This window comes from Diadema antillarum, unplaced genomic scaffold (assembly GCF_040938485.1).
Source record: "Diadema antillarum isolate AM-2024a unplaced genomic scaffold, OU_Dant_1.0 seq00000953_RagTag, whole genome shotgun sequence".
In the NCBI taxonomy this organism is placed as follows: Eukaryota; Metazoa; Echinodermata; class Echinoidea; order Diadematoida; family Diadematidae; genus Diadema; species Diadema antillarum.
Genome location: NW_027271801.1, coordinates 684,619 through 699,721, shown reverse-complemented (window position 1 = coordinate 699,721; position 15,103 = coordinate 684,619). Strand labels below are relative to the sequence as shown.

Sequence of the window (15,103 nt, the reverse complement as noted above, 5' to 3'; positions counted from 1 at the left end):
CCTTTAAAGGCATGATTTACCATTTGCAAATGAAACAAAAACCCAGCATTAGTGCTTTAAAATACATAAGCATGTAGTTCAAAAGTGTGAGTTAGGGATAGAAACAACCACTGTAAAAGTTTGAATTGATCAAATTGATGAGACAAGCATTTAAATATTGTTAAATGTACAAAATGTGAACAATAGTTACAATAAAAATGTTTCCAGACTTGACCGTCTACAGTTACGGTTTATTAAGCAAAATAAAGATATCTCCTTATATTTTAGGCTTTATCGTTAAAATTTTATATGACAGGATGTGTTGTAGTACAACAGATCTACACATATGCATTAAAGGTCATATCTTGAAAAATTTTTAAATCAATGTTCCAAAGGTAAACAGGACCTTTAATTCAATAATATAATCCTATACAAGTGTAAAACTGAATGATAATTCAATGACTTTACACACAATTCAAAATTCTAAGAGCACAAATCATAAGCAAATTACCTATGGTAAGCTCTAACATGAGGGAAGTAGGGACAAACCACCATAACTGGTGTGAATGCTGATCAAAATGATTTTGATATAATGCCACTGTTTTTTCTGCTGACTCGATCAGCAATCCTCGATCATTGCTGTTCAGAGGGACACAAAACATTTTCATCAAACCCAACTAGGGTTAGATCTTTGTTACAGACACACATGCACACTACTATGCACTCCCGTGAAAACGAACACAATTATCTTTACGACAATATAAAAATTCAGAATCTATAGAAATAAATCAAGAAATTATGATCAATACCAGGTATATCTTCATATACTTGACTGTTTTGCTATAATGAGGTTTTGATGTAACAAAAGACAACTACCAGTCCCAAGGGCTTTGTAATACAGTGCACTCACGTTATAATGAACACAGCTATGATGAAATTCCAGTTACGATGAAGTAAAAAAATTAAGGCCGCAACATTATCCACTCGTATGTTTTTTATTGTTTATTACCTCCGCCAATTAAGGGAGGAGGTTATGTTTTCGTTACCGTTGGTTTGTGTGTTTGTTTGTTTGTTAGTTAATTTGTCCGTATGCAAAATAACTCAAAAAGTAGTTAACGGATTTGGATGAAACTCGCAGGAAAGATTTAGAATGACACAAGTAACAGATGATTACATTTTGGTAGTGATCCGAGAATTTTGGGGGAATTTATGAAGGATTTTTGATATTTTGGCAGGTAGGGTCAGTGAAGTTGGGAGTTCAGGCTGCGCGTATTTGAGGTTTGCATGCGCGCACCAAAGTGCGTGCTCTTGTTTCTGCTGTAGCGAGGCGCGCCGTGCAACTGAGGGCTTATGACGTACCAAAGGCTTCTATATTGGGAAATCTGACAACTTTCAGCACACAATGCTATAAGTACGTATGGGTGGAAATCACTGATGTCTCTATGGAAGAACAAGATCAGTGGTGGAAATGAGCTGCATGCTTGGTGGAGGTCTGCGCTCTCAGAGTGCTTTTCTAGTTTGTTTAGTTATAACGAAATTTTGATATACATGTACTATCAACAAAAGAAACTGCCAGTCACAAGGACTTCGTTATAATGGAAGTCCACTTTAATGGTGGTTGCCTGTACCAAAATACAATGAATTGTACATCGCAGTAGACATGGGACGTTTCCATCGCAGTTCCTGAAACTTATCATAGACACACAGCTCATACCTGTCTCATAGGAAAAAACAAAACCAAACCAGCTTTGTACACTGTGTAGACATGATTTTTGGCTGCAGCAAAATCAACTGCCTGGAAAGATTTTGTGTTTGCAGTTTTTGTTGATGTTGTTACCTGTACATGCTTTGTTCAGGAGCCAAATGGCCATGAACTTCTCTCAACTGACTTCAGAGTTAATATCCTGCCAGTTCTCAGTTACGCACTTCTAACTTCCTTTCAAAGCCACACCCCCCCCCCCTCCCCCCAAAAAGAGGAAAATTACAACAAACAAACACCCAAAAAAAATATTAGCTGTTGTTCTAAAATAGTGCCTTTTCATTAAGTGGTGCTCAATGTGCACAGTAACAATACTTTTCCTATCACAAACATCACACTGATCGTACAGTTTACTCACTCCACCCTTCCCTTGGGGAGCAATTCAGCCAGGCTGTTCCCATTTCAGCACACCTGCAAATCCGACTTAAAGAAAATCCGCTTCAAAGCAGGTATTCAGTTGTAAACTCCGGTAGAATTAGGTATCCTCTATGAATACAGCATCTTGCTCTGGACAATGGTGCCACGGTAACTTTGAAACCTGAGCCTACCCTGAAAAACACACAACACAATCCACTAGACCATGATACTTTCACACATTCGTTTCAGCAAAACTGCTTGATTACAGCAAACAAAACTGAAAAAAGAGATAAAGTCAAAATCTAAAGCATCATGCATACATTTGTAGAGATTACACAGGGTGCACCATTACGACAAACACAGTTTTCAAACATTTTGTTACAATGAAGTTCAAATTCTGGTCCCAATATTTTTATTTTCACATACTTTATAATGAAAGAAAACTGCTGGTCCTGAGGATTTTGTTATAACGAGTTGCCTGTATTGTAGAAACATACACACCTAATTTACATGTGTGTGTGTGTGTGTGTGTGTGTGTGTGTGTGTGTTTATGTTTGTCTAGGACACTGCTTCCATAGTACCCAACTACAAAAACCTGGAGGTACATGGAATATTGAGACAGAAAATTTGTATAAAATGTTATTGTAAGTTTGAGGATTTGAGTACTGTCTGTCAGAACGCATTAAAATCATTAACATAATACTCGTATTATATACATGGAAACAAAAAAATTGTATACCAATACTTACTACAATTACACAAGGAGGTGGAAGATTCTCATATGATCTTGCACATGCATTGTGTTCCTAATTTGACACAACATCTCACAGTGAAAATCACCACAATCATCTGCCTGCTACTCTGTGTCAGTGTAACAAGGTGCGAGAAAACCCTATTATTACAAGGTCACAGGGACTGCCGATTTTACCTCATTTTAACCAGTACCTCCTCGCAAATCCACACACACAAAAAAAGAGAGACCAGGGGGGCATTTCATGAAGCGTTTTGTCAGATATTTCGTCTGACAAACTGTTAAAAGCTATAGAAATCCTTGCATCTGATTGGCTGACAACAAATTTGTCCGACAAAGTTGTCGGACAACATGCTTCATGAAATGCCCCCCGCTAATCTCAGTAATGGAAAAGTCAGGACCACTGGATTCATATTAAAGGCATAATTTACCATTTGCAGATGAAACGAGAACCCAGCATTAATGCTTTAAATAGTTCTAAAATGTGACTTAGGGATAGAAACAACCAATGTAAAAATTTGAACTAGTATAATTGATGTTAAAGGGAACGCAAACCCAAAGAGCAATGTGGATTGAGTGAAAGCAGTAACATTAGTATAACACATCAGTGAAAGTTTGAGGAAAATCGGGTAATTGACGCAAAAGTAATGAATTTTTTGGTGTTGGAACTGCTGGGCAAGGAGACTGCCAGAGGTTATGACGTATAAGTAGACTACAATATCAAGAAAATATAAAGGAAATTCAATAACAATTCATTTTTCATGAAAATTACACATTCCATCGACTTGATACTGACATATGTTAGGGGTAGCACTTATTCCCCCTGCTTTCTGAAAGCTGTTAGTCAAGTACTCTTTCATTTTGCTAGAAAAGTGAATTTTTGTGGAATTCCTGTTATATTTTCTTTATATTGTTGTCCACTCATACGTCATAACCTCTAGTAGTCTCCTCATCAAGCGGTTCCAGCACCAAAACTTTAAAAATTCATAACTTTTGCATCGATTGTCTGATTTTCCTCAAACTTTCACTGATGTGTTCTATCAATGTTAATGCTTATACTCAATCCACATCGCTCTTTGGGTTTGCGTTCCCTTTAATTACTGTCAAATATTCAAAATGTGAAACAATAGTTATAATAAAAATGTTTTCAGACTAAACTGTCTACAGTTACGGTTAATGAGAAAAATAGTGATATCTTCATATATTTTTTGCTTTATTGCAAAAATTGTATATGGTAGGATGTTTTGTGATACAACAGACCTACACCTTGTACACATATGCATCAAATGTGATATCTTGAAAAATTTTTAAATCAGTGCTCCCAAAGGTAGACTGGACCTTTGAAAGCGGTACTTCGTAAGCAAGCTTCTAATAACAGGAATTCCCCATACATTTAAGTTTGAACAATTATTGGAGCATATTGGGATGCAATGAATCAACTTTCTGCATACAGACTACATATAGAAAAATAAATGAATTAATCAGTTTTGTTTTTGTTTTCTTGCTTGTTTATGCTACTGAGTAAACCTGAAGTTACTGTGAGCATATAACCATCTATTCTTGCTTCAAGCATTTGTAGGCGGCACAGATGTAGATATTCTTTCCTTCCTTCGAACATCTCAAGGGAAAGTCACTGCGTCAACACTAGAAATTCACCACTGGAAATTGTCCCATCTCCCCGTATTATTCATGACTGACATATATCACCGACGCCCAGTGGAGCTAGATTGGTCATCTGCTGGTCTCTACTAGGGACATTAAATTGTAGAGAAGCTATTTTAAGCAGCAATGGGAGAGCTGATCTGACGTCTCCAGGCTCCTTCAACTGTTTACAGAGTCTCTGAGACAATACATGTAGTATTTACAATGTTCGAGAGAAGACACTGGTGTGTTCACTATGTTGAAGATGGTATGGCACTGGTATGATTACATCATCTTCCTCCTCTGAATCCTGTGGCACAAATAAACAGACAAATAAAAACTCAATCTGTAAATATCTATACTGACACCTAATTTGCAAACACCATAATAATGGAAAGAAACTCTGCATTGAGTAACACGAGATGCTAGCGATAACAATATTCTATCTGCAATGAAGTTTTAAATCAAAGTCATTGTATCTAAACTGGAACCTACACCCCACATAATAGACAAGACAGAATACATGTCATTATGAGATTAGTTCATGCTCATAGGTCAATGTATTGCTAAGAAACTTGCTCAATCTGGTCAACTGGACCTGTGGGTCAAGACTAAGAGAGATCAGCTTCAAAACTCATCTGGATTGTTTCTTTAGCTGTGACAAACTGTACCTGTGTTACTTTTTGATACACTGCTGCTCCATAACAGGAAATAATTGAAGATGATATCTTACCACCCCTGAATCCTCCGCCTCCTCTACCACCACGATTAAATCCTCCTCCTCGTCCTCTGCTGAAGCCACCACCACCTCCACGTCCTACGTACAAGATGATCACAATCCCACAGCTGAATTTGGCCCGAGAGCACATACAACTTTAACAGCGATACAAACTGCTGGATTTTCCCATTCTTCTTCCTTTTCCTAACAACAAAGGAGGCTTTAAGAAATATGTTAAACTGCTCAAGTGCAGCAATGTTCAAGTCTGAAGAAACGTTAAAGTGATGATGCAACACAGATTGAAAGGATTATATACTCGGTATTCAGTGACAAGATATTGGGACAGCTGTGTCGATTAGTGTACATAGCATGCTAGTGAATATTCTCATTGATGGAATAGGCACGTCAATGATTGAAGAACATACATGGTGATGCAGTCTTTCACAACAGAGGTGAAACTTTCTTACTCCATCTGGTATCTCACCACAGTATCTTAAATCTCTCTTTAAAAAGATAACCTGAAAATAAATACTGTATATGCCATACACTTTGCTTCTTTCTTTTTTTTCACAAATTCTTCAATTCGGGTGCCCTTTGTAAATTAACAACACACAAAATATTAACTCTGATCCCCGACATGACTGTGATATGCACGCGTATATTTCTCTGTTCATTGCTGCACTCCACAATCCTGAATTTAACCATTCGCAAAATTGTTGGAAAGTCCTGATTCACACACACAAAAAAATGTAAGATTTGCTAAACATATGGCATATAGTCATATACAGCCATTGACTGCAAACATGAATGATGAGAGCTCACCTCTGAAGCCACCACCACCACCTCTGCCACCAAAACCCCGACCCCCTCCTCTGCCTCCCCTACCCCCTCGTGCCCCTCCTCTCTTCTGGACTCGACCAGCAGCTCCTGCTGGCTTGGGGAGAAATCTCTGGAGAGGGAGCAGCTTGTAGGGATCAATATAAAACTAGATTGAAAACAGAGGAGAGAGAGAGATGATGAGAGTTATGCAGTTTATGGGTTTGATTTCATTAGTTTCGTGAGTGATGAATTGATCATGTACAGTGCAATTACACTGGAGTCGACCAGTGGTTTTAGTGTTGTGACGTAACGTCCCTTTCAGCACAACCGCGACTAATGAACATGGATTTTGCACTCAAGATGTTTTGTTCTGATGTTGGCACACATATATTCATTCATGCACAATATCATGATATTTTCCATGCAATGCACGAAATATTTCAAGTTGAGGACCACTCTAAAAGTAGTAAGTGGCTTAGTCTCCAATAAAACAAGCTCAAGTTTAGAGGAAAACTTGTTCAATCAACAAAGGTTACAATTTTTTTATTATCTGTTTAAAAAACAATATGCATACATAAGCATACCCCTCTAACTTCATAATGTGATCTAGCAATCCTGGTTTACTACCCTTGGCCTTATCTTGCTCTCATCCTATCATACCCATGAATACCGCAACATAACAAATTTTACATGATATGCTATGAACATATGTGTGCATGAGACTACTCATATGACAGCATCTTTATAGACTTTTCATTTCATTTCATTTATTTTCCACATCCTGATAAAAAGCATTTACAAAAAATACAGGCACGATAAATACACAGTAGAAAATTGGAACAATACAGGAAAAAAATTGTCCAACTTACAACAATCTCACAACAGACAAACACAACATAAAAGCAGTTATTTCAGTTTGTGGGGGGATCAACATAGACCGTTGGTCTTTCTATGGCTGATCCCAAATATTACAGCAGAGAATAGTTACATTAATGCAATACACACAAGAAAACTATACTACAGAAAGTACACAATACATATAAGAAGGCAAGAGTCATCAAAGTGTGGTGCTTATACACTGAATAAAACTTGAAATTTATAGTATATCTTTATGAACAAGAAAGAATTTGTAACTTCTTTTAAGTATTGAAAGTCTACTAGACAACTTTATTACATTTGGCAAATCATTCGATAGAACAGGTCCCGTATATTTGAAAGTGTATCTTGAAATGCAGTATTTAAAATTTGGGATAATACAATCTATTCATCTGTCTAGTATTGTAATTATTCTTATTTTGGATGAATTATCAAGAAACCTTGGCAAAATGTTGTTCATATATGTGTTCATGAAAACAGCGAGAAAGAATTTCTCGCTGGGACACATATTAGACTAAAATCTACTGAAATGTGGTATTCCCAATACAATGTTCAGGGAAGCCCCCGTTATTATGAGGTACGAAGTCTGCCAATTTTACCTCCTTATAAACGGCATCTCATTGTAAAACCTACTTAAACAAATACCAGCAATGGAAAATTGGGACCGTTGGATGCACCTCATTAAAGGGACTGTGCAGTTCTGGTTGTGGTGAGGATTCAGCTTGTGACGTTTTGCAAGATATCTAGAAACTACTCTATGAAATGTTAAAGAGCATACAATTCTAAGGGGAATCAAAAGTTTATTTGATGAAGATCAGTTTTGAAATGACTGAGATATCTAAAAACAAGGTAAAACAAAGAAATCCTAATAAAAGTCGTTGCCTGTCAATTCTATTAGGATTGATTTTTTTGGATATCTCTACGAGGTTTTTCATTATCTCACTAAAAAATGTTAACACCTGACGTTAGGTTTCGACCAAAACTATATGATCCCTTTAAAAGCAGTAGGCCTATCTTGTTAACAGGTTCATTATAGCAGGCTTTCCCTGTATGCTCTTTACTTGCTTTGCTGCACTTCACTCCATTCAGTGTGACATTTACACTGCCATGCAAGTGATGCAGTAAATGCTTTATCAAGTTCATAAGACACAAGGAGACAGTAAGCATTCTTAGCCACAAACTATAATTGTTCAGTTGTCAAGGTGAAAATGAAGGGGACAACGCATTCCTCACTTACCTTCTGATCCTTGTTGAACGATGACGCTGACATGTTGTCCGATAATTTCACAGAAAAGAACTGAATTAGTCCAGAATTAAGGAAACATGGTATGCTTGAAACTGAAATTTCTCAAGTGCAAACTTACTGATGGCAAGCAAATACACAATGTACCTTATATCTGGTCCTAATCTTGTGAAGAAATACATGGGTCATTTAGGCATCACATATAATATCACTGTTCAATATCAGTATGAGCTCAACAGAAAGTTCTGAAGGTTGCTCTAGCAACCTTCTTGCAAATGTTTTTTTAGCACTTGACCAAAAGTGGTTCATTGACAGGTTAAGACTTGTATCAATCCAGTTCTGCTGTCCTACAAAATATTTCATTTTCAAACATTGCTAATGTTTTCTCAGAAACATTCATCATCGGTATAGTAAATTTTCTACAAAACACTGCACATAGAAATTAATGTCCAGTCATGCATACTTGTTATCAAGATACAGGGTCAATCTGGATCCCCATTCCATACATGAATAGGGAGCTTTAGATTTGCGGCGTGGACGCTTGAGACGAGCAGTGCGTTGGACGTTTTCCTCTCCCCTGCGTTGTGCTGAAAAATAGCTTTAGATTACGCTGGGAAGTAAACTATAAAAAATGAAATGGCTTCCCCATATGATCGGTGCATAAAGTAGCTCTCTACATCATGAATTGAGCAGACGTAAAAATAGTCCAGAACGCGTAGTGAAAAACTTAGATGACGCAAGCTATAAATAGATCGACTTGACGCGCGTTTTGGGCATGCTCGGAACAGGTTTCTTTCCTCTGAATGTCCTCATCGCAAAAATCTAAAGTTCCCTAGTATCATTCTCTTTACACAAAACTACTAATCTGTTTCATTCTGCCATCCATAACATACAGGTACAAATTGGTCTTTGTACAGTGTACATTCAACATTTGAGAAGTAGAAATGGATACATAATCTGTCAGGTGTCCAAAGATCTCATCCACTTTGCCAATCTGCTGCTTGTTCTCGAGGAAGATGGGTGCGTTGAAGTACGGGATCTTCTCATTTGTCCCATGGCAGACTAGTTCCTCCTGACAGGGATGCATGTATGTTCCAATCTCTGGAATGAAACAGATACACACATGAAAATCCACTGTGGTTGAAATATCACATTTACCTGCCACTGCTCACCACACAAACTTCTCAATCAACTGTACACTGATCGTAGGACATGAATGCCATGCCTGATCTTGTGGTAAGTGAACTTATTGCAGCTTTTTACAATCACTGTTAAACACAATTATTGTAGTGTATGAATTGAAAATTGTCCATGTGAGGCAGTATCATCTTACATGTACTACAAAACAGCCATCATGGCATCAAAGTACTAGGCACTCATGCAGAAGACTTCATACACAGTGGGAAGGTGTATGTCTCGGCCTGTTATGAAAGTTGTGTTTTACCATATAGCCATAGAGCCTTTCAGCATTGTTATTTGACTAGTAACATTGCAGTTAAAGAATTAAAACAAAAGCAGCATCTGCGTATATAGGATACCAATGACAAATTGCATTTGAGTACACAGATGCAAACAAACACAAGTGTGCATCATGAAATGTATTATGGTATCAAGGAGAAGAGATAAAATAAGGAACAGAATTCCAATCATTGATAAACCCCCGATTGCGACTTCTTACCAGACGATGAATACTATCACTGACATCAATACCAGTATTGCTGTTACAGTTTGTAAACTTGTTTGAAAATATCATTTGTCTTTTTTCAAAAACTGATTTCCTTTAAATGTATTCAAGATTGATGTGAAACTTATTTTGCTTTCTGAGAGTATCTGTTTCCATATGTGCTGGAACACTTACCTGTCACCTCTTCTGGTGGACCCTGATTGTATCCTCCTCCACCACCAAAACCTCCGCCCCTGCCTCTTCCTCGCCCTCCAAAGCCCCCTCTACCACCTCCACGATAGCCACCTCCACCACCCCCACGAAAGCCTCCTCCTCCTCCACGACCACCTCCTCCGCGACCACCTCCTCTGCTACCCCCTCGCCAGGACATTTTCTTGCAAATGAAACAAAGAAAAGTCTGTGAGTGCCATCACTTGAAGAATAGAGTATATATACAAGAGACAGATGAATCTAAGTACTATTAACACTTAAATTTTATGCATACTCTTTTCCAGTTTACACAAATTCGTTCATAGTGCAAAGTTTACCTGAGCCTTGATTATAGTATAACACTACTAATACATGCAGATTGGAAGCAAGATTTCAAATGAAATCAAATGAACATGTTAACTGAACAGTTCATTACTAAATCTTTATCAGGAGTTACTACACTGTACATCAGCCTTTAACAAAATATTTTTTTTTTTTCAACTGCTTCCCATCTATCCTGCAGTAGTCTTGCTGAAAGAGAAAAAACACAAAGACAAAGAAAGAATTAAAACTAATTGCAGGGGAAGCTCTAACATTTGGTCATCATGCAAATAGTTTCACCGAATGAAAGCCTCATTGCAATGCACATTACCCTGAAAATTAATTGCTTGGCTGAATGGGCATATATCAATATCATGCATAAAAACCTCAAGATCTTGAGAATTTACAACATACTTCTGTAAGCATCCTGCAATGTGTAGGACAAATGTCTCTCTCAAATTTACTCATCAATGAGTCATGATCATTTAATAAACAATATTACAAGAAGCTGAAACATGAATATAACAATTCCACATTCTGTGGAATGAGGTCAAGAAATAAAAGAATGAGCATGTAAGGTACTATATCAATCTATCACTTGTATCAGTTGCATCTCAATCTAGAAGTGTACTCGGGGAGCACACACTTCCTGTTAAAATTCCCTAGTGAAATGTTCCAGAGGCACCAAATCCGAGATCAATCTAAGGCCTCCACCAAGCAGCTCATTTCCACCTATATTGTGATTTCCATCCTATAGACATAGTTGTGCATTCATATCATCTGTATTATTTGATTCCTTGACCATTAAAACATACCCTCATCGCTGACCAGCCATCATTGCTACTGCCATAGATCTACTTTCTGGCCAACAGCGCAATCAATGGCTCCGAGGGTGCAAAAGCAAGCGCGCCATCCAATCACTTACATTGTAAGAAGAATCCTTCAAAAAATTGAAGACAAAAAATCTGGTTCCAGCTGCTGATTCACATCACCACCAAAATCTAATTTTTAATCCTTGTGTCACAATCAACTTCTTAAACTTTCACAGAGACTCAAACTCTCCTGCTTTTGACGGGAGATCTCCTGCCGAAAGCCCATTTTTTTGCAAAATCTCCCGTTCCCCCGCCTGAGATTTAATTTCTCCCGCCCTGGCTCTCTGCCTCCAGTTGGAAAGGATTTCTTACTTATTGCCATCATATGTTGCAAAATAAGCCTTAGAGAGGCATCTAGAACCCTAGAGCTTCCAGGGCCATTAAGCGGGCCCTGGACCCCGGCCGCAAGGAACTTCAAGCTTCAATTTGGAGTCTCCCATTTGCTAGGGGTTTCAGGCGGGAGAATCTCCAGATCAGAAGGTGCTTGGGGTTGGAGTCTCCGCTTTCATCTGGGATATCCATTCGTATCTTTTTGAGTTAATTTGCAAACAGACAAACAAACAAGGCCCAATGCCAGCAAAAGCACAACCTCCTTTAATTGACAGAGGTAGAGTTTGGTCTAGATGATGGCAAGAAGTGAATAATTTAGTCTTAACTAACTGTAATAGTTATTTAGACTATGTTATGTAGCTAGCTATGATGGCGGTCTAATCATGCTGTGGTTGTGGATTACTGATATTTATTAACCCATATCGGGCCAACGCACTTGTGTAAACACAAACACCGCAGTGGCCCAGCACCGTTTGCGCACACATGCCGACAGGCAGACAACTCTCCAAACAATCGCTCTTCATTAGCAAGCAATGAACAAAACATAGCAAAGTTATATGTCATTTGAAAGAAGATAAAATTCCCTTTAAAATGGTATATGACATGTTGCCATTCAATTCACAGTGCAGTCATAGTACTCAGCAGAAGTGAAGCACAGTCATCCAAAAATTACGAAATCAATTTGTTTGTTTGCTTTCATTTATGGATTAAAAATAGCAAATGTCATAATTTTACACATCCAGTACCGAAAATGAAATGATCAGTGTCAGCTTTCTGGACATATAAATATCATGACCATTGATACAATAATCACAGATTTATGTTTATATTTATGACGATGAAGCCACTGCGAGTGCATGGGAAATTGATAGTACAATGTGTGCATCCTATAGTTTGTTGAAGTGAAACTCGTAACGGTAGATACACTTCTACAGCTTGTCAGTTTCGACTGAATTAATATAGAATTGTTGTACATACATGTAGATGTACATGTGGGACTATTATCACAGTCGAATCATCGCCCGGCAAGTGTCCAAACTTCCTCAAAAACTGAGGCAGAAAATCCAAAATCGAGCATTCAGTACAGCTGTAGATAGCACCCACTGATGCTTCGTGGTTATTCGCATTATCCCATGTACCGTAAACACACATTTTTCTCGATGATTTTTACGATATTGTTGGGGTTCGACTGACAAATCCTCCTTGAATTATCGCAGACAGTGTAGCAAAGCATTCTGGGATATGTTGTCAAAGGTTAGAAGGTGAAAGAACTTTGGAATGACGTCGTTCATACGTCATTTCTTTCACTACGGGATATTCCGTATCTGGCCCCTGTGGCGTTTGGACGAACTACCGGTACGGAATGTCCCGTAGATGGCCCGATATGGGTTAATATTATTAAAATTATTAGTGATAAAAGCTCCTTGCAGTCAGCATTGCCCCACCATTTATACGTCAGATGTGAGATGAATAAAAAGTGGGGCTTCCTGAGCCCCCCCACCCCCCCCCCCCCACCCCCGGGCAGGCCTTCTGGGGGGCCTCATGAGGTGGGGCAGTGCTCGTACGGGGGGCAGTCCTCATGAGCGGGTTTCCCGGACTGATTGGACGGGACATTTCAATTCAAAAGCAGCTGGTATATTTAATTGATTCTTCTACAATGTCGATGGCTCCCCACGTCGATGTGTAAATTACATATTATGACAGAATGGATGATATGATTAGGTATCATTTAATTTACCACAATTAACGTTAGTCGTTAGGGCCCCTACATTTTAGCAGCCGGCATGCATGCAGTACACTGCTTCAGTTTAGGTACCATGCACGGATTACTATAGATAGGACTACGCCTACGGTTGGTACGACTTGTTCTGCATTACATTTTTTTTTTTACCTGCAACTTCGTCTTCACTCAAGGTTATGTGTAAAAGAAACCGCAGTTCTTTGATGCGTCTTCTATTTCTCTTATTAGAAGCTCGTGAGTACAGCAACCACGAAAGTAGGAGTAGTCGCTTCCTCTCGATTCAGGTGTTCCGTTTCCCACGTGGTTGTACAGTCAACCACGTAGCGTCAGCGTCCTCCAGCCGTCGTCGCATGATCGCCGCACAGAGATCCCGATACCGTCCCGATCCGATCGCATTGCCATTGGCAGTCTCTCGGTTGTTGTAGTTCTGTGGGTGGGGTGTCCAAAATCCCTTTGTGGGGCATGGCGTACAAACTCTACAGCAAGATAACCCGGCCCTGGACTGTGGACCGGACCTGAATCCTGGACAGCTCGACCACTCCAGTTGTCCAAAGTCGGGTTTTCGATTGGACATGATACTTTCAGTACACGAATTCCATTTGCTGCAGACTTTTAATGAAAGAAACACAGATAAGTGATGTAAGAAAACGTGTTTTGCCGAATTTTTCAAACAATGAGTTATTTTTTTTTTCAGTCATTATACGCTGTAATTAATTCTCAGCATTCCTCTGCGGCCCTGCATGGTGCCAGACATTAAAAAGGACCGGGTGCAATGCAATTTGATACAAAGTTCTGCCAGAAACGATGACAATGAACCGTCATAGACCTACATAGACGATACTATAATGTAGTCTATCTATTGTGTCATTTTCATGACTATATAGCAGTGGAATCATCTGATAAGTTCACTAGGATTGCTCACCTTATAAGTGTTAGGGGAAATCAGTGCTGGATACCCCAAAGTGCATGCGTGCATGCCTAGCGCAAATCTATGGCCCGATCATAGCCAAAATTTGGACATTTTTTTTTTCATTTGCTTTCTTTTTGAATCTCGATATTACTCCATTTGAATCAAAATTGATTATGATATAGATTTTCTCCAATAGAAAACGTATAACGATGCTATAATCTTTTCCCGATCGACAAAGATACCCTGCTTTCGTACGAATTTTAGGACCACATGTACATAATCATTTTCGCGATTGCTGAAGAGTAATGGAAAGCTTCAACTTATAGCAGCCTCTTTTGCTCGGTCAGCAAAAATCCGAGCTCCGGGAATCCGGGTCTCCTGTTTTTATCTTTCAATTATATGATGAAATTTCAATTGTATGATGAAATTTATGCACTGTATTCAATTTTTGTAATATATCTATATGTTTTTGTTAGAAATGAAAAATAAATGAATGAATGAATGAATATAGGCTGACATTTTAAAAATAAAAACAGAACGTATTTTCTCATTAATCAACCCCAGTTTCGTCTCTGCCTATATGCGGGGCTTCCCAAACTGCTCTCTCATTTGAAATTGGCAAATTATAAAACTTGTCGATTTCCTAGTTACACTTTATACCTCACTTTATGTTGTTTTGTTTGGGTATCCAGTCACATAAACCCGCTTGTGTTATATCAGTGGCGGATCGAGAAGGGGGCGCACCGGATGAACGCCCCTCATCAGTATAAAAAACAAAACAGAACAAAATAAGTTTGAAAAAAGGGGGCGCGCGTGCGCCCCTTTAATTTTTGTGCAGGCGCATTCCCTTTACGGAATTCCTGAGGGCCACCCCTGAATAGTAGGCGTATATTGTAAAGTTTTGTGAAGTATA

The 15,103-nt window shown here is 38.6% G+C and overlaps 1 protein-coding gene across 1 annotated transcript; it reads right to left on the bottom strand.

The window, feature by feature from the left end:
• Positions 1–4,777: 4,777 nt before the first annotated feature.
• Positions 4,778–13,591, bottom strand: LOC139741792 (H/ACA ribonucleoprotein complex subunit 1-like). The gene is made up of 7 exons (XM_071652380.1): positions 13,431–13,591; positions 10,002–10,200; positions 9,096–9,244; positions 8,138–8,197; positions 6,028–6,190; positions 5,224–5,304; positions 4,778–4,797 (listed from the first exon to the last, which is right to left on the bottom strand). Exons 2-7 carry the CDS (start codon positions 10,195–10,197, stop codon positions 4,778–4,780), a joined length of 669 nt encoding a protein of 222 aa, XP_071508481.1. The 5' UTR covers positions 10,198–10,200; positions 13,431–13,591.
• Positions 13,592–15,103: the final 1,512 nt, after the last annotated feature.